This window comes from Heteronotia binoei, chromosome 16, assembly GCF_032191835.1.
Source record: "Heteronotia binoei isolate CCM8104 ecotype False Entrance Well chromosome 16, APGP_CSIRO_Hbin_v1, whole genome shotgun sequence".
Lineage (NCBI taxonomy): Eukaryota > Metazoa > Chordata > Lepidosauria > Squamata > Gekkonidae > Heteronotia > Heteronotia binoei.
The window spans coordinates 9853295-9873915 of record NC_083238.1 but is presented as its reverse complement, the minus strand read 5'-3'; the positions used below and the strand labels follow the sequence as shown (position 1 = coordinate 9873915).

Genomic DNA, 20621 nt, shown 5'->3' with positions numbered 1-20621 from the left:
ACCCATGCTCCACACATTCTTTTGTCACAGCTTTATGCTCTGTTCTCCCTGGTGATGTGTGACGTGCATTATGGAGAGACCTTTGTCTAAGCTTCCACAAGTTTTCCGAGTTTGAATAAATTGTTGCGTCTCCTGGGGCCACAGTCTTCCTCATCTGGAGCATAGCTACAATAGCTGACAAGTGTGAGGTTCTGTAAAATTGCAAATCTCATAATTTCATGGTTTTTGTGGCATGTGTCTCCAAGTCTATGTCAACCACAGATTTTCAAAGCAGCCAAAGGATGAAAGCTTTACAAATGTACAAAGCAAATCACATAGCATCGAAGTGTGCAAGAGTGAGAAGTGTCTCATCAAGGCAAATATGCCTAAGCCATAAATATGTGTAAAACACATAAAATGCAAATGACTGGGTGCCAAGAATGAGCAAGAATTACTTTAAATCAGTGTACAAAGGGAAGCAGCAAAGTCTTCCATCATGAGGTTTGAGCCGTGAGTGGATCTCTTGGATACAAAGCAATGTTTCTTTTAATTAAGCTGTCTTAAGCTGCGCCTTGCATGCTTTTATGATGATTATAGGAAGAGTAGTCTGGACATTCAGCCGTTGTTTATTGATGGTGTTATGGTAGAACAGGTGACAGAATGGAAGTTTTTGGGAATTACTATGAAACAGGATCTAACATGGGGGGCAAATACTTTAGCTCTAGAGAAAAAGGCCCAGCAACGACTATACTTTTTAAGACTCTTAAGATCACAACAACTGTCAGGGAGTCTGCTGGTTGCCTTTTATCGTAGTTCCATTGAGAGCATTTTATCTTATTGCCTCTGCGTGTGGTTTGGGAGCTACACGGAAGCAGAGAGAAGGGTGCTCCATAGAGTGATGGTAAGAGCACAGAAGATTTGTAGATGTTCTCTCCCCTCATTGGTGGATCTGTATAATAGGGGATGTAAAAGGAAGATACAAATGATCTTAAGGGACCCTTCACATCCGGGCCACTTGCTATTTGAGATCTTACCGTCAGGTAGGCGATATAGAGTGTTGAAGGCTAAGACAAATAGATTCAAGGGCAGCTTCTATCCAAGTGCCGTGGTTAGGCTAAATGCAGGGTTATGAATGGTTATTTGTTTTTAGATGCATTTAAATGGTCTATGTATATGTCCTTTTGGGGGGGGGGTGTTGATGTGTTGGTATGTTTGTGGAAGAGCACCTCATTTCGTTGCTCTCATTTTCTTTTTTGAGAACAATAACAATAAATTTATCTATCTATCTATCTATCTATCTATCTATCTATCTATCTATCTATCTATCTATCTATCTATCTATCTATCTATCTATCTATCTATCTATCTATCTATCTTTTCAAGGAGTAGAGACATTACAAAGAACTAATATTTTGAAGTATTGTGCAAAATACTATTGGAAATTTTTCACTCGGTCTTTCTCCTAGACTGAGGCAAGGGGTATAAACATTTCCCTCTACTTTCCTCCCCATCCTGAGGAACTGCTCTGAAATCATTCAGCTATGATATTAAATGGTTTTATTACATGAAGACTGGCTAAAATATCCAAGGTACCAGTCCAAAAAGTACTGCGTTCACTGTAAAGTAAGTTTGTTTTCCCTCAGTGATGTAATCTCATAGTTAAATTCAACTGACTGCAACTGTTAAGCAAGGAGGGTTGGGGGGACATGGTAGAGGAAGCAGCCATGATCATGATGATGTCTGGGAAAAACTGACTGAGGCTTGGCAAGCCTGATTAGAAAAAAGAAGAAGAATTGCAGATTTATACCCCACCCTTCTCTCTGAATCAGAGACTCAGAGCGGCTTACAATCTCCTATATCTTCTCCCCCCACAACAGACACCCTGTGAGGTAGGTGGGGCTGAGAGGGCTCTCACAGCAGCTGCCCTTTCAAGGACCACCTCTGCCAGACCCAATGGCTCACCCAAGGCCATTCCAGCAGGTGCAAGTGGAGGAGTGGGGAATCAAACCCGGTTCTCCCAGATAAGAATCCAGTACTTAACCACTACACCAATTGTATAGGCTCAAAGCCAATTTTGACATAGTGAAGGCAAGAGGAGGGGGAAACTTAGCCCAACAAATGGAATTAAGAATCTAAAAGGTTAGTTAGAAAACAAGTCAGGAGCCAATGGTTAAGAACATAAATATAGAATAATTGTATGTAAAAATACATGTATTTATTGCAGAAACATTTAAGAACATATAAGGGCCCAACTCAAGCCTTAGAACATAATGGAAGTGACACATGCTCTATCATGAAAGCACACTGCTTCTGATTTGGTACTTTCACTTGTATTTTCTAGACCAAAAATGGAAGGCATACACTTACAATATTTTTCAGCTTGTATGTATCTGTAATGGACACAAAGCTCGTCTTGAGGAGGCCTCGCAAATAATATTTTCCTGTGTTTGATTTTATATTGGAAAATTATTTTTTCGTCCTGTATCTACTTGTTTACTGCTTTTTGATTGTAACAGGAGCCTATGTATACACTTTACATTGTTTGACCTCTGAGGAAAGTCCTATTGTCTTTGCAATACAAGTTGACTTTTAGACACCAAGCTGTGGCTTCTCATCGTGGGCTTGCATACTAAAGCTACGCATGAACCAGCCCTCTACAGGCCCAGCTTCAAGCGCGACTCCTTTCGGTGGGTATGTTGGGAGTATAACCAGGACAGGGGCCATTGGAGAAAGTGCAAATTTGACCACAAATGTGATGCCTGCTTGGACAACCCACTTGGCTATCTTGTAGGAATGAAGACTCTCATCACGTGTTCAGGAGAGAATGCGTCTGCCTTGCCCCTTTGAGCAAGGGGCTCAATTGCGCCGAGAATAAAAATAGCTTACAGCATCGAACAGACAAAAGCCCTAACAGGAAGTCATATGTCCATGAAGTCATGTCTTCAAAGTCTAGAGGAACTAATACCAGCTCAGCAGTTATCAGGAATAGATTTATCTGAGGACCGCAAAATGTAGTTTGAACACGGGTGTAAGAATCTTCTGTTCTTGTGTCAGCAAAAGGAAGCAAGAATACGAGTGTAAGATGTCTGCGCCCTTTAGCCTTTCAGACACAACGTGGGCAGCTCAGGCCGATATGCCAAATGCATGATCCACCCACATTTCTGTCTTCAGGCTTTGTGGGGTCTGGGGGCTCAAGCGTGTGAGCCCCACACTATCTTATCTAAAAGGTCCAACCTCGTCATAAGACATCTTATGAAAAGCCTTGTGAGACTCGATGGCAGAGTCATCCCCAGTTAGCGCCCAAGCACAGAGAAAGCTGCTAAGTGGCTGGACAAATATCAGCCCCGCTCTGGGTAGTCCAATTGGACACTCCTCGTGAACACCTTGTATCCTGACAACCAGATCTGAAAGGAGTCAACAGTGCTTCCCTTTAGGGTTGCCAGATCCGACTCAAGAAATATCTGAGGACTTTGGAGGTGGGGCCAGGAGCAAGGGTGTGACAAGCAACACTGAACTTCAAAGGGAGTTCTGGCAATCACATTTAAAGGGACTGTATGCCTTTTAAATGCCTTCCCTCCATTTGGAAATAATGAAGAAGAAGGGGAAGAAGACTGCAGATTTATACCCCGCCCTTCTCTCTGAATCAGAGTCTCAGAGTGGCTTCCAATCTTCTTTATCTCCTTCCCCCACAACAGACACCCTGTGAGGTGGGTGGGGCTGAGAGAGCTCTCCCAGAAGCTGCTATTTCAAGGATAACTCCTACGAGAGCTATGGCTGACCCAAGGCCATTCCAGCAGGTGCAAGTGGAGGAGTGGGGAATCAAACCTGTTTCTCCCAGATAAGAGTCCACACACTTAACCACTACACCAAACTGGCTCTCTAGGATAGGGGCACCTTCTTTGGGGGCTCATAGAATTGGACCTCCTGGTTCAATCTTTTTGAAATTTGGGGGTGGGGGTTGAGGAGAGGCAACGGATGCTATGCTGAAAATTGGATGCCTAACTCAAAAAAAGTTCCCCCAGAGCCCAAGATACATATCAATTCTTCATTATACCCTAGAGGAACTGATCTCCATCAGGTATAACAGAGAGCCCAGCAGACATTTCCCTCCCACCCTCTGCTTTCTGATAACCCTGAGGTGGAGGGAGGGCCTCCAAGCTGGGGGGTCCCCTGCCCCCAACTGGGGATTACAACATACAAAGAGTATCACGGCAGAAATGAACAAGGAAACAAAAAGCAAAAAGCCCCACGTGAACCAGCTTCTATACCCAATTACATAACAAGAAAAACCATTCAAATATAAATAATTGTATTTAACCCACATATATATTGCTTTCATCAAAACAACCATAATACTCAGCCCTTTGAACAAAAGGAAGCATTTACACCAAGAGTTCTTTTCCTTTATATGGTAAAATTGTCCAGCTTTTCCATGTAATCCTGGTGTGATATTCCAAATGATGAATGTCTCTCACTGGATGCAGCCAAATTTTCAAAGAGGAAAGGACAAGGTGGTACTAATACCCTTGTTTCGCAAAAGCTTTTTCAAGCTATAAAAGACCTCTTAGCAGAGACTTCTTCAAGCTGCAATACACCTCTTGGTGGAGAGCATATTCAAGCTGTAATAGACATCTTAGCAAAGAGCTTCTTCAAGCTGCAATAGACATCTTAGCAAAGAGCTTCTTCAAGCTGCAATACACCTCTTAGCACATTCTTAAATCAAAGGCAATCATAGCCCAAATGTTTTCTAACTCATCCTGGTGGGGGAAGGGCCCCATCCTGGTGGGTGAAGCCCCTTGACAGTCAGATGATGGACTTCACAGTACCTTGTAGAACCACTGTGTGATCTTGGGCCAGAGCACTGGATGATGCCATAACCAGTACTGGGTCCCACGCTCTTTAACTTGTTCATAAATGATTTGGAGTTGGGAGTAAGCAGTGAAGCAACACAATAAATCATGAACAGAAGACAACCACCAGGACAACGCCCAGCAAATCTGCCCTGCCTTGGGCCCAGAAAGAGCTTCCTCGAACCCTTGAAGGACTAGTAAAACCCTGCCTGAACATGTGAAGCTGTTTTATACTCAAACTAGTGGTTCATATAAGTCTATTCTGTATACTCAGATTGGCAGCAGTCCTCCAGGGACTCAGCCAGAAAAAGATCTTTTGCATCACCTACAACCTGTTCCTCCTTTAGCTGGAGATGCTGCTATAGATTGAACCTGGGATCTTCTGCATGCATACAAGCATACCCAGTTATTGACACCCCTCTCCATGACCTTTAATATTTTTTTTGGGGGGGGGGATTAAAATGAATATCTGGGGGAAGCAGGTTAGAGCCCATCCTGGAAAACCCTACTTCCCCCCCACACACACTATCAGGGACCACCAAGCTGACAACCTCAGAGCAGAAGGAAAATGTGTGGCTATATCCATTCTTGGCTGTGATTCTTCAAGACACGCACCCCTGGGGAACCTCTAGAACCATAAGTGGAACAAGCAGAGGGGTGGATAGTGGTGGTGATGGCTTAGGAGGCTCCATCACCCTATAAGCGCATCTCTGAGCTTTTCCTTGCCTGCATGCTTACCTGTGCTTTTTATTATATGCTTACTGTTTCCCACCTATCAAAGCTCACAAGAGATCATGTAAGCATGATCTCATCCCCACTGATCAGCTGTTTGGAAGCCCATGCTTTCTGCTCCCTGCAAAAAGCCATGGGGTTTAAAATTTAAATGGCTCACAAACTGATACGAACCAGGTCAGTTTAGGAGCCAGCCTCCTGATTACTATACGTTTGTGTTTCGGTTTGTGGTTCTGCCGTGAACCATGCACCAACCTGCAAAAATGTGGTTTATTCCCATCCCTACTCAGAAGTATGGAGAAGACTATGATGAAATCTTCGTACCAGTGGTGAGGCACACTTCATAAAGAATGCTCTTGAGCACAGCAGCAGCAAGGAGGATGGATGTGGAGCATCTAGATATAAAGACTGCTTTTCTACATGAAGAAATAAAGGAAGATGTTTACGCGGAACAACCACCATGAACATTTACTTGAACAATCCAAAGACAAGCAACTTGCATGCTAATTGTAAAAGTGCATACGTGGGCTGAAACAGACTGCAAGATGCTGGAATGAGAAACTTCATCAAATTCTAACCAAAAAGGGATTTGAGCAAGGCAAAGCAGAACATTACCTATACTCTAGAGAGACAACAAGTGGACGTGTTCTGACTTATATGGATGACCTGATTTTATGCTATGAAGACAAGGAGGACTGTGTTGAAATAGTTGAGCATCTGAATCAAGAAGTAGAAGTGAAAGTATTGGGAGACATTAACATCTTGGAATACAAACAGAATAAGAGGACAAAAAGCAGAAAACTTGAAGTAGCACCCAGCTTTGTAGAGGTGAAGTAGTCTTTAGAGAACCTGGTTGAAGAGTCACAGATGGAACAAAAGAAAGGAAGCTAATGTGTAGTCACTTTCTGTCTTCTTGTGAATCAAAACTCGTGTCACTGCGCTCTCAGTTCATACAGCTTAAAACAACTCTTTCTGCACTTTCCTTGTCTGATGAAACCGCCAACCAAAATAATGTGTTCGTTAAAAAAAAAACACACACACACACACAGAGAGCTTATAACAGATAGCATGCACATTCCACAGGAAGTGGCCGGTATTTTATATTATACTGGTAACACTGAATGATGTTGCCAGATAAATTCAGTCTAAAGGAAATATGACAGTGACTTTTCATATCTTAAACTCAACAATATTTAGTTTGAACTGTTTGCAGAAAACTACCACAAAAAAAAGACAGAGATAAAGCAGGACATTATAGCTCTTCATTAACAGTAGTTGTAATGTGGATAGTAGAGCTGAGGCACTGTCAATCTCAAAACTCACTTAAGGCCTGAATCAGGCTGAAAAGAAACTCTAGCTTAGAATGGAAGGTTAGTATTTACCTGTACTCTTTTTGATAGTACTTAAAGACCACATTTGATATTAACTGCCCTACTGAAACACTGCCCTACTAGTCTTTTTAAGTATGTGTCTATTGATCATTATGAAGAGAACTACCACTATGGTTTTGCCTGGTAGGATGAAGAGTTTAGTAAATAGATGTCGATAGTCCACACTGGCTAGGCATTGTTCTCTGGCCTATGGGACATCACATTAAGTTGGCAGTGGGAACAAGAAGATATCTAAAAGTAGTTTGCAGGTGTGGACACAGAGATGACTGAGAAGTTTTAGCTAAACCTATATCATTTGGGGGATGATGCTGCTCTCTGGAAATTTGAATGATAGAGGTTTACAAGATAATGCATGGAATGGAGAAAGTAGAGAAAGAAGTACTTTTCTCCCTTTCTCACAATACAAGAACTCGTGGGCATTCGATGAAATTGCTGAGCAGACAGGTTAAAACGGATAAAAGGAAGTACTTCTTCACCCAAAGGGTGATTAACATGTGGAATTCACTGCCACAGGAGGTGGTGGTGGCCACAAGTATAGCCACCTTCAAGAGGGGTTTAGATAAAAATATGGAGCACAGGTCCATCAGTGGCTATTAGCCACAGTGTATGTGTGTATATAACATTTTTTGCCACTGTGTGACACAGAGTGTTGGACTTGATGGGCCGTTGGCCTGATCCAACATGGCTTCTCTTATGTTCTTATGTTCTTATGAAGGAAGGTCAGCAATTCTATTGACTGCTTTAGAAGACTACTCGCTTCTAGTATACATAGAGGCCTTGAAGGATGCAGTGGTCTGTCCTCTGCTGGCCTGTCCTTTGGACCCCACAGTCCTTGCAAACTACCACCCAGTCTTGTACTTGCTGTAAAGTAATGGAGACGGCGGTGGCGATGCAGCTCCAGGCATTCTTTGAGAGCACTGACATCCTGAATGCCTTCCAGACCAGTTTTTGCTCTGCTCGTGGGATGGAGACAATGTTGGACACCTTGGTGGATGATCTCCGGAGGCATCTGGCTCGAGGTGGTCCAGTATTGCTGACCCTTCTTGTTCTGTTAGCAGCATTTAATACAGTTGACCACTATGTGTTGGCCCACTGCCTCACCTATGTGGGCATATGGGGGCTGGCCTTACAGTGGCTGGTCTCCTTTCTCCAGGGTTGGGGACAGAGGGTGTCACTTGGGGGGCAAATTATCCTGGCAGCACAGCACCCATTGCAATGTGGTGTGCCGCAGGGAGCAATTATTTTCCCAATGTTATTCAACACCTATATGTGCCCCATTACACAGATTATCCAGATATAGGCTGGGGTGTCAACAATATGCAGATGACACCCAGCTCTATCTGCTGATGGATGGCTACCCAGATTTGGCCCTGGAGGACCTGGGTAGGGCACTGCCAGCTGTGGCTGGATGGTTGCAACAAAGCCAGCTGAAACTGAATCCATCAAAGACAGAGGTCCTGCGCCTAGGCTATGGGGGGCTGGGATCAGCAATCAGGCTCCCATCATTTGACAGGGCTCCATTGGTGCCCACATCAGGGGTGAGGAGCTTGGGGGGTACTCCTGGATGCCTCTCTGACCATGGAGGCCCAGGTTACCACCACTGCAAGATCTGCCTTTTTCCATCTGAGGCAGGTCAGACAGCTGGTCCCGTATCTCACCCCCATCACCTGGCCACAGTGACCCATGTGATGGTCACTTCCAGACTAGATTATTGTAACTCTCTCTATGTGGGGCTGCCCTTGATCCTGCTCTGGAAACTCCAGCTGGTGCAGAACACTGCTGCATGGATATCATGGATGTTGACATTGTTGCCTGTATGGGCATTCATCCATCCTGTGTTGTGCGAACTGCACTGGCTACCTACTGAGTACCAGATCCAGTTCAAGGTGCTGGTGCTTACCTTTAAAGGCCTATCTGGCCAGGGGCCAACATACCTTCGGGACCGCCTCTCCCAGTATGAGCCCCATAGACCTTTATGATCAGCAGCCCGACATCTTTGGTGGTACCCTGTCAAGCATGCGGGCTCAATGACGAGTCGAGGTTAATACAAAGACTACGTTTATTGACAGACCGATACTTTGGCTCAAGCCGTAGCTTGAGAAAAATGAAACCAACATTGATACACAACTTTTAAGATACACTTCAAAGGGATTCCTATGTGGAGGGGAAGCAGGGGAGCGTTCACACATAGAATATCAAAACTACATACATTCCCAGGGCGTTATCAGGCATTCGGCCTTGCATTGCCCAGATGGCTCATCCTCCCGTAGAAGGATTCATGGGAAGGTGCTGATTGCTTTGTTCCCTCTAATTAACAGTCATAAAGCAAAGAAGAGCCAGGAAAGAATAATAAACTAACAACGTTTGGTTCTCTGGAATCTTACCCAGGCCTGCTTTTGTCAGGCCATAAACCCATCAGTTATTGATCAGAATTAGCCATGCTTGACAGTACCCGGCCCCAGAGACATCCGACCTGCCTCATGGAATGAGCTCCCTTTGGAGATCCAGGCCCTGTGGGACCGACTCCAATTCTGCAAGGCCTATAAAAGAGAGCTCTTTCACCAGGCTTTCAGTGAAGGCAGCAGATGTCACCTGTTATTGGCTTCCCCTCTTTCATTCCACCCTAGTGCTGTAGGACTTGCTGGAACTGGACAGTAGGCCATGCTTGTGAGGCTGAATCTGTCGTTTTTAGCTTTCAATGTTTAGTTCTGTAATTTTGGATTTTATATAATTTTAATTTGGTTTTAACTGTTGATTGTTTCTATGATATAACCTCCCCTGAGCTTTTTCTACAAGAAGGGCGGGCTACAAATATTCAAGAAAATAAATAGTGTGCTCGGCCTATATATTTGTAAAGAAATCGATGTTACAAAGATACTAATGTCTCTAAAGGAAACACACTATTCAATTTTAAATAGAGTCTATTTAATTCAGCCACCTTGCCTCCCTGGAGGAGAGTGGTACTGTCCTCAGTTGGTTCTCCTCATTCCTCCAGGGATGCTTTCAGAGGGCTGCTATCGGGGAGGAAAGGTCATCCCAACAAGACCTAAATTGTGCGGTGTCACAGGGCTTGGTCCTTTCTCTGATTTTATTAAATATACACTCTCACACACTCTCTCTTGCTGAAATCATCAAGAAGTTTGGAGTTGGGTGCCATCAAAATGCTGATAACGTTCAGCTCTTCCTCCTGCTGGATAAGCATCCGGTGACATGGCTCTCAGCACTATCCTAGTGCCTGGATATGATAATTCAGTGGTTAAAGGGGAGCTGGCTGGGAAAAACTGGCAGCTTGGAGAATACCTTTCATGTTGCTTTCTTTCCACATCTCCCTCTCTCTCCCCCATCTATTTAGTTTCTTTCCACCCTCCCTCCCTTTATGTCTCGCAGCTCTCAAACCTCTGACATTTATTCTTTGTGGCTCTTACGTAAAACAAGTTTGGCCACCTCTGAGCTAGAGGATCTCTTCTGAGACTTGATGGTGTCTTGCTGATAGCTGTGGACTCTGTAAAGAGCCTTAGGTTGGGGTTGAATTCTGCACTATCATTGGATAAAGAAGTGTCCATGGTATGCTGAGCCCACTGTCTGGCTCCTTGTTTGTCTGGGTCAGACCTTGCCACATTGATCCATGCAATGGTCACATTCAATATGGACTACTATAATTCGCTGTATGTAAAGCTACCCCTGAAAATGCTTTGGAGACTGCAGGTGGTCCAGAATGCGGATTTCAGGCTGCTGACTGGAACATCCTGGTCAGCTCATATTACTCCAGTTTTGTGGCGGCAGCAGTGGCTACCAGTTAGTTTCCGAATTCAGTTCAAGGTGTTGGCGTTAACCTTTAAAGAACTTCGTTTGGAACTCTCATACCTGCAGGACAGCCTCTCCCATTACAATCCCTCACACTCCCTCCAGTCATCCTCTAGAGGTCTCTTGCAGGTGCCGGCCCCAGGATGTCTCAGGGAAGGATGTTCTCAGTTGTGGACCCTGCCTTGTGGAATGAACATCGAGGACATCTGTGTCTGCTATACCAAAGGGTGTGCAAGGCCAAATTGCTTAGGTTGGCCTTTGGAGTATAAGCTGAATGTTTGGGTTGTTTTGTTAGTAGTATGGTGCTAGCCACAAATTTAAACGGTTTATCATTTTAATGTTAATAGTTTATATTTCTTATCTGCTTTCATTCTGTTTTTAATTTATTTATGCTGTTTTAATGTTGTAAGCTGCCACAAGAACTTTTGGGTGAGTGGTGATTAAAAAAAAATCTAATAAATAAATACCTTCTGTGCCCATTGAACTCAAGGGTATACCTCTGTTTAGGATGCATCTGTAAATATTGTAGAACTTGTAGACCTACCACTGGAAGGAACTTTTCACAGTTCCAGAAAGTACAAAAAGTATAACACTAGCATAAAAATATGAACCTTAATGGTCAATAACTAAATTAACCAGTTGACCTAATAATTATTCATACTTATTTTGCCTTCATTTATTTTTGACTAAAAAATAAATATTTTTATTGAAGTATAAGTGTTGAGCTCTGAAGAATGAAGAATGACATAGTGTTTACGGCACGCTGTATATTAAACTTATCAAACACCTTTTATGCATTGATGTCAGAACATATCAGCCTAGTAACGAAGGCTGCATTTTTAGTTGATTAATTAGTTAGACTAATCAATTAGAACATTGGATAGATTTAAAAGATCTCCTGAATTAATCAGGCAGCTAATGTTTTTTTTTTAAAAAAAACATTTTAATACAGCAATTTACAAACACCATGGGGGTAAAACAGTTACCTTAGAAGAGGCATTCCTCTTTCTGTCTGATTCAGAGGGAACACTTCTTCCAAAATGATTTGTACTGTATTGTAATAAATGCATCTAATATCAAGTATTTTTCCAGGAATATTTTTCATATGCAAATTAATGCAGATTTAATGTTGATTAACATTTCCTGGATTGGCACAAGCCTTTTAAATAAACTTCTACGTGATCCCCCATGCTTGTTATTTTAAATAGTTTATACTGTCATTTAAACTTGTATACTCATTTTAACTTCTGTTAACTATTTTTTTTTTAAATTTGTGCTGCTCATTGACCCTATTAAAATTGAATTGAATTGGTCTGGAAGATGAAACATCTGATAATTGAAAGGTATTGGGTTAGATTCTATGCCCTCTTTTATTTTAATTTGTTTTACAAAATTTATGTCCTGCCTTTTATGATCTGTTGTTCTTTTTAGTTGTAATGGTTTTAAAATATGATTTTATTATGTATGTTTTAATTTCTTAGATGCATTAGTGGCCCTTATGAAGACATATTCATAAGGGCCACTAACACAGCTAAGAAATTAAAACATACATAATAAAATCATATTTTAAAACCATTACAATTAACTAAAAAGAACAACAGATCATAAAACAATTAAAGCCAGAACTGAAATACAAAGAAAGACATAGAAACACCAATTAAAGTGTTAGGCAGGAAGAAGGGATTACTGAGAGAACAACACATGGGGAAAAAAACCTTCACCCACTGTCTCCCTGGAGAGAGAGTTCCAGAGTCTTGGTGCCATGACTGAGAAGGCCCTCTTCCAGATTGTCACACACCTAATCTCAGAAGGTAAGGACACCCAAAGCAGGGCCTAGGAAGACATCCATAGTGGTTGAGTAGGTATATAAGGGAATAGGAAAAAGGAAAGGTCCCCTGTGCAAGCACCAGTCGTTTCCGACTCTGGGGTGATGTTGCTTTCACAATGTTTTCACGGCAGACTTTTTACGGGGTGGTTTGCCATCGCCTTCCCCAGTCATTTACACTTTCCCCCCAGCAAGCTGGGTACTCATTTTACCAACCTCGGAAGGATGGAAGGCTGAGTCAAACTAGGGCCGGCTACCTGAATCCGGCTTCCACCGGGATCAAACTCAGGTCATGAGCAGAGAGTTCAGACCACAGTACTGCAGTACTGCTGCTTTACCACTCTGCGCCACGGGGCAGTCCTTCAAATATGTTGCTTCTAAATCACATATGGCTTTAAAGGGCAGTATCTTGAATTGTGCCTGGAAACAACTTGCAGGCCGATGTATGTGCTCCAAGACTGGAATGAAATGGTCCCAATGACCCACTCCAGTCAACATCCTGGCTGCAGCATTCTGAAATTTCCAAAAACTTCTCAAGGGCCGCCCTATGTAGAGTGCTTTGCAGTAAGAAATGGAATAAAATAAATTTTTAAAAATCTAGATGCGACCAGTGTATGCACCACAATAGCCAGGACTTTTCCGCCTAGGAAAAGTCACAGCTGGCTAACAAGCTGAAGCCGAAAACAGGCAATCCTGACTATAGCTGTCGCCTGCTTGTTCAGAAACAGCCCTGAGACCACAAGCACCCCTAGGCTACAGACCTACTCCTTCAAGAGAAGTGCAATCCCATTCAGAATTAAAGGTGACACCTTTAATTCCAGGACAGACATTCCACTCACCAGTAGCATGTCCATCTTGTTGGATGAAGCTTCAGTTTATTATAGGGTTGCCAAGTCCAATTTAAGAAATAGCTGAGGACTTTGGGGGTGGAGCCAGGAGACTTTGGGGGTGGAGCCAAGATCAAGGCTGTGACAAGCAGAATTGAGCTCCAAAGGGAGTTCTGGCCATCACATTTAAAGGGACGGCACACCTTTTCAATGCCTTCCTTCCATAGGAAATAACGAAGGATAGGGGCACCTTTTTGGGGGGCTCATAGAATTGGACCCCCTGGTCCAATCTTTTTGAAACTTGGGGGGGTATTTTTGGGAGAGGCACTAGATGCTGTGCTGAAAATTTGGTGCCTCTACCCCAAAAAACAGCCCCTCCAGAGCCCCAGATACCCGCGGATCAATTCTCCATGATTTTCTATGGGAATAAATTTCCATAGGGAATAACGGAGTTCCCCGTAGATATTTCCCTTCCCTCCCCCGCTTTTTGATAACCCTGAAGCGGGGGGAGGGCCTCCAAACCGGGGGATCCCCTGCCCCCACCTGGGGATTGGCAACCCTAGTTTATTAGACCACATCCACTCCAAAACTGCCTTTAGGTACCATTTTAGGGATTATATAGCCTCCCAGATTTCAATTGGACATATGAGGTAGAGCTAGACTTGCCAGTCTCCTGGTTTTGCAGGCCGGTGGGAGGAAGCCCCATTCCAACAGCCACAATGTGACTTTCTACCTCAGAAGTCTTAGAACTCAGCGAAGTCTTCCATAGGCTCTTGTACAAGCATTTGTGAAACAGCACCAGCAGCTATTTTAATTCTTCGCATTGTTTTTTTTGGCTCCTCCGCAAAGGCATGAGGAATAATTTTTCTTGCCCTAAACCAGGGCTTTTTTTGAGCAGGAATGCACAGTTTCGTCTGGCTTGGTGTCGGGGTGTGTGGCCTAATATGCAAATGAGTCCCTGCTGGGCTTTTTTCCACACAAAAGCCCTGTGTGAAACAATCAGGGGGTGTGGCTTAATATGCAAATTAGTTCTTGCTGGGCTTTTTCTACAATAAATATATTGTCATCATCATTTTAAAAGAGAATCCCAAATAAGTGCCCATTAATGCAAGAAGGATGCTCCACTGACACGTATGCAGCGAAAGTAACTGCACTGGCTGCTTCCTGCTTCACTTTGCTAGCCAATCAGCTTCTCCTTCTTCCTGCTTCACTTCTTAGCCAACCAGCTTCTTCCTGCTTCACTTTGCTAGCCAATCAGATTTTGCATCATCCACACAAGTATCTTGGCATGGGCTAATGTAACTGGTAGTCAGATCAGACTTTCTGCAGTTTCTATTCAGTGAAAATTAACAAAAATTAGTCCTGAATATAGAAATGTAATGTACACCATCACTATAAAGTCAGGCAGGAGTTTCAGGATGGTCTTATAGACTAAGCACTATTCCTTTACTCATAGCAATTATAATATGCCTCTGTTTGAGCTGATTTTTTTGCAATGTTTGGCATTCTGTGAGCAAGATCCAAAAGGAATCTAAGTTGCTGCTCCAGAACTGCCTTTGGAAAAATTGCAGTTACTGCCAAGTTGTAATTTTTATGCTGATGATATCACTTTTTAAAAAAACCATGTGAGTGCCAAATGTTAAACTAGAATCAGCCTAACTGGCAACCACTGAAAAATACTGCAAAAAAGCAGAGACCATGGCCTTTCCAGAATGTCAGAATCACTTTTTCAGTCTTTGTGAAAGTCTCATTAAGCAGTGACATTATATAGTGGTATGCATTTCCTTTTTCAGTTCTGCATTTATGATACAGGATCTTTGCATTATACACACAAAGAGCTGAAGATTACAACCAAAAAATTATAAAAACAGTATTCAAAATCTGATTTAGGTCTCCAATGTGAGGTCATTTTTTTTAGAACTCAAAGATTTGTCACCATCTACATGAGGCTCATCTTATGTTTTCTCTAACATGCAAACAAGGTGAACAATACTGAGAATGCTTATGTTCTTGATAAACACTACAATATACTGGAAGTAAGCTTGCTGGAGAAATATTGTCTTCTTCTTCTGTCTGGGGGAGCTTCTCTACAAGGTCCCCAGATAGAATCTGGGGATAGCTCATCACCTGCACTTAGCGCTTTTTTGATATCCAAAGGAGTCTTCGTCCCCTATAATATGAGGTAAAGTGTGAAATAAATGAAGTGACCACCTCAAATGTTGTTTGGCCTATCAGTTGAAGGGATTTACACTCTTATAAGCAGGCCTCAGATTCAGTGGGAGTTCACAGGAGCACAGCTCCTGAACCTTTCTGAGAGTTCTTCCTCCTCCTGAGAGTTCCACCTCTTTATCCATTAAATAGTATGCGCAGCTGCATAGCAATCCCTGGATGAGCTCCACCACCTATTTTTCTACAAAACAACCCCTGCTTATAACGTAACTCACCCTGCAGAGTATATATTGTTAACCATCACCGAGAAGCAGAGAACTCCACCAGAGAATTTCCAGTCACAAACATTCATTATAGAATTTCCCTCTTAATAGTATTAGATTGGCTCACCCTTTTAGGTGTCCAAATAGTATTTTCATGTTGTTTTATGTTCGGGAGACCCAGTTCGGTGTAGTGGTTAAGGACTCTAATTTGGGAGAACCAGATTTGACTCCCCACTCATCCACGTGCAGCTCCTGGGTGACCTTGGGTCAGTCACAGTTCTCACAGAGCTGTTCTCTTAAACATAGTTCTCCAAGAGCTCTCTCAGCCCCATCCACCTCACAGGGTGTCTGTTGTGGGAAGAGGGAGGGAAGGAGATCGTAAACCAGGCTTTCCAATCCCCAGGTCCCAGAGGGGGATCCCCTGGTTTTACAGGCTTCCCCCCTCCCCCAGCCAACTGGCCAGCGGGGGAAGCCCCACCCCCACAGCCATCATGCACCACCATGAACGATTCCCATAGGGAATGATGGGGAATTGAGCCGCTGGTATCGGGGGCTCTGTGTGAGGGGGGCTGTTTTTTGAGATAGATGCACCAAATTTTCAGTATAGCATCTAGTGCCTCTCCCCAAAATACCTCCCAAGTTTCAAAAAGATTGGACTAGGGGGTCCAATTCTATGAGCCCCAAAAGAAGGTGCCCCTATCCTTCATTATTTCCTATGAAAGGAAGGCATTTAAAAAGATGTGCAGTCCCTTTAAATGTGATGTCCAGAACTCCCTTGGAGTTCAATTATGCTTGTCACACCCTTGCTCTTGACTCCACCCCAATGTCTCCTGGCTCCACCCCCAGATATTTCTTGAATTGGACTTGGCAACCCTATTGTAAACTGTTCTGAGACTCCAAGTAAATCCAATATCCTCCTCCTCCACCTCCTCCTCCTCCTTCTCTTCTTCTTCTTCTGTCTGGGGGAGCTTCTGTACAAGGTCCTTTATGATTTTCACGCTATTGTCACTGCCTTGGATTTCTGAAAGGAAAAAAAAAAATACAAATGCTATAACCAACAGGAATGTGCAACTGCAGCAATTGTCACATATTATTTTACACCGGTAATATTAATGGACAGCCAGTCCTGGACAGGAGAGCTTAGTTATGTGAAAAACAAGAGCTCTTCCTTTTATAACCTACAGGGAAACTAAGACTTTTAAAATATCCTGGTGTCTTCATTCAATCTTACCAAAGGGAAGAACCTTTGTAATCTGGCGATCATTTATAACTGTAGCAAGCAAGCAAGATTTGTCAGTCACTAACCAAGATAAATATTTCTGTTAATTCTGTCACAGGAAATCCATGGATTTTCTATAACGGAACAGAGGCCTAGTTTCCATTGTGAAAGTAATACCTATGCCTAGGCTGTGCTATTTCCAATTACATCATATAGTTGAATTCTTTCATTTGAAAAAGAATCCCTGCGTATATAAAATGGCATGTCAGGGAGAAAGTTAAACTTTCCCCTGTTAACACCTATACATTCCAATAGCTGAAGTTCTGCCATGAAGCTCTTTGAGTGACCAATTACTCTTTCTCAGCCTACTCTACTTCACTTTGTTGCATAACTTCAGTGTTTACGTATGTAATTTTCGCACTTACTAGTGAGTAATTCTTAATTTACGTACAGACGTATACTAGTCTTTGCATGGCAGTCTGTCCTTCCACTACCACTTTTTCATAGAAAACGGTAATGAAAGAACGTGAGACTGAAACCTATAATCGCCTTTGTAATGTAAAACTTCTTTTGATGATGAGATAACAGAGTTGCTGCTGCTGACTGACTCAGGATAAGCATATTTTTAATGTGATTGATGGCTTTAAGTCTTAAAATATGGTTTCTGGCTGAGATATTTGCATGAGATGTTGAAGCATGTATAGCTGTGCTTTCATTGCACAAAAGATAAGGTAAAATAAATGTTCAAGGCCCCTGACATAAGGAAACTGTTTTACATGCTGTAGGTTTTAGATAACCTGACACTTGTTACCGGTCTTATCCATTACAGGCTTTTTAAAAAGCTGTTCTTGCTGTCTAATTCCCATATTTCTATTTAGAGAACTCCAGTAAGAATAGAATATTTTCTTCGCTGTAGAAATATCTAAAAAGCTACTGAAGGCCTTACTTCGGCTTTATAGCTACACATAGACACAGACCAGCCAATGACTGCATAGACTCCCCTTTCTGCTCCATTTTAATCTCTCAGTTTGACTTCCATCTCAAGTCATTATGTAGTAGGTAAAAAGGACACCTGGCCATAGACATCAGCAAAATTAAGAGGTAGTGGGAGCTTATGTTGTTCATTTCCAGGGCTTTTTATGAGCAGGAGCTCACAGGAATGCAGTTCCAGCTGGCTTGGATCAGGGGGCATGGTCTAATATGCAAATGAGCCCCTGCTGGGATATTTCTACAAAAAAATCCCTGTTCATTTTAGAAACCCTTTAAAAGTTGCTCTCTTTAAAGAACAAAGGGATTTTCAATATTACTAGGAGTAAGGCCCATTGTGAAGAAAAATACAATGGGCTCTAGAAGGAGGCTTTGGGTGAGTGCCTGCCACCCTTGCTGTCTTCTCACTCACCTAAGTTATGACATTGACTCTCCCCACCACCTCAAGGGGAGCTGATCTCTGCCATCTAAAAAGCAATTGTAAATCTGAGTGACCTCCAGTGGTTCCCCAGGAGGAAATGGCATTGTGCCTGTCTGAGGTCCTATCCCTCCTCAAACCCTACCCTCTCCAGGCCCCACCCCTTAAATCTCCAGGTATTTGCTAACCTGGAGTTGGTAGCCTATCTCTTTCCCTTTATCTACCCCTCTGACTTCCGGTTTCCATCACCTTCCCCCTTCCTGCAGCCTCTATATAGGAAAATAACAGTCTTTCTTCACAGTGGTAGGGGGGAACCAAAGCAGTTTACATCATTCTCCTCTCCCCCTGTGTGATTTGAACAACAACCTTGTGAGGCAGGTTAGGCTGGAAGTATGTGACTGGTCCAAAATCACCCAGTCAGCTTCCACAGCAAGAACCTCGGTCTGGCAGATCCCACTGTAAAGTCCTAGCTCCTATGCCATAGTGGCTGTCATAGGGTGGCTGCTTCTCAACAGTACCAAGCAGCCAGGCTTAGGGTAGCTAACCCCCAGGTGAGGCCATCCCTTTTTCTTCCCCTCTGACTTCAGGTTTCCATCACCTTCCCCTTCCCTGCTGCCTCTACATCAGAAAAAGACAGTCTTTCTTCACAGTGTGGGGGAGACCAAAGCAGCTTACATCATTTCCCTCTTCCCTCTTTGATCTGAACAACAACCCTGTGAGGCAGGTTACCCAGTCACCTTCCACAGCAAGAACTTGTGTCTGGCAGACCCCACTCTGATGCCCTAACTCGTATGCCCTCCTCAAACTCCACCACAGAATCTCCAGGAATTTCCCACCAATCTGGGAAGGTACCACTAAGGGCCTCTGGGTGAGTGGCCCCCCCCAGCCTTGCTGTGTTCCTACCCACCTAAGTGAAGGCATTCACTCCCCCCCCCACACACACCTCAAGGAAAGCTGATCTCTGCCATCTATCCAGATAGCAGTTGTAATTCTGAGAGATCTCTAGCCCTCACCTGGAGATTGGCAACAGTGGTTCCCAGGAGGAAAGGCCTCTCCCTCAGAGGCCTGTATTAATGTCTTAGGAATTTCCCACCAACCTGGAAAGGTACCACTAAAGGCCTCTGTGCGAGTGCCCCTCCCCCAGCCTTACTGTCTTCCCACCCACCCAAGTGAAGGCATTAATTCCCCCCGCATACACACACCTCAAGGGGAAGTGATCTCTGTCATCTGGAATTTCCTGACCTGGAGTTGGCAACCTAGCAGCCTCTACCTGGGAAAAGGACAGTCTTTCTTCACTGTGGTGGTGGTTGGGGAAACCAAGCACCTGGAGATTGGCAACAGTGGTTCCCTGGGAGGAAATGGCTGGTAGCATTAAGCAGCTGACACTGTGAAGAAAGCCATTACAAGACCCCCTTTCAGTCCCTCTGAACTGGCCTCTTCCTGCTGTGAATGAACATTCCTTGAAGAGATGAAACTGCTGTTTGTAGACAGACAGAAATAAATAAAAAGACTGAAAGACAGATACAGGGAAAGAATAAGGGAAAGAACAGAAGGGGGAGGTATTTTATTTATTTATGTTAATTTTTATTCCACCTAGCAGAGAACTGTCTCCTTCAGAGGTTAGTGGCCTTCTGCTGGGGTTCTTGCGGTGGAGAGCAGAATCAGCCAATGGCACAGCAGAGATGGGTTGCGAGCCAATCCTGCAAGAATGTGGAGAAAGCTGTGGTAAGCAGGTGACAGAAAGGCTACCCAATGGTAGTGGAAAGTGGTGACAGACAGAGTGTCAGCCAATACTTGGTGCAGTACGGTCCCAGTGACTGCAATGAATCAGGACGCTGGAAACTGCCATCACAGTTTTGGTTTTATGACTAAAGGATGCCAATAAAGGTTGTTATTGGAATTTATAATAGTCCATTATAGCGATGGGCATGAACTGGGAAAACGGAGGCTCATGGTTCAGGGTTTTCACAAACCCTGAACCATGAATCTCCAATGAACTCTTCCATTGGACAAATCAGATTGTGGTTTTTCTGGTCCAGGAGTTTGCCCCATTTCTAGTTAGCTCCAAAGGCATCTAAATGCCTTCAGAGCCCACCTCCAGACCAGGCTGAGCTCCAAGAGTGAGCTCCAAAGGCCTTTATAGGCCTTCAGAGCTCA

The 20621-nt window shown here is 43.5% G+C and overlaps 1 protein-coding gene across 1 annotated transcript in view; it reads right to left on the bottom strand.

Moving 5' to 3' along the window:
- Positions 1–20621, bottom strand: part of ARHGAP15 (Rho GTPase activating protein 15) — an 884620-nt gene that overhangs the window by 40939 nt on the left and 823060 nt on the right. The window contains 2 exon segments of the mRNA XM_060257451.1: positions 15968–16001; positions 16790–16861. Coding sequence (XP_060113434.1) covers positions 15968–16001; positions 16790–16861 — 106 coding nt within the window.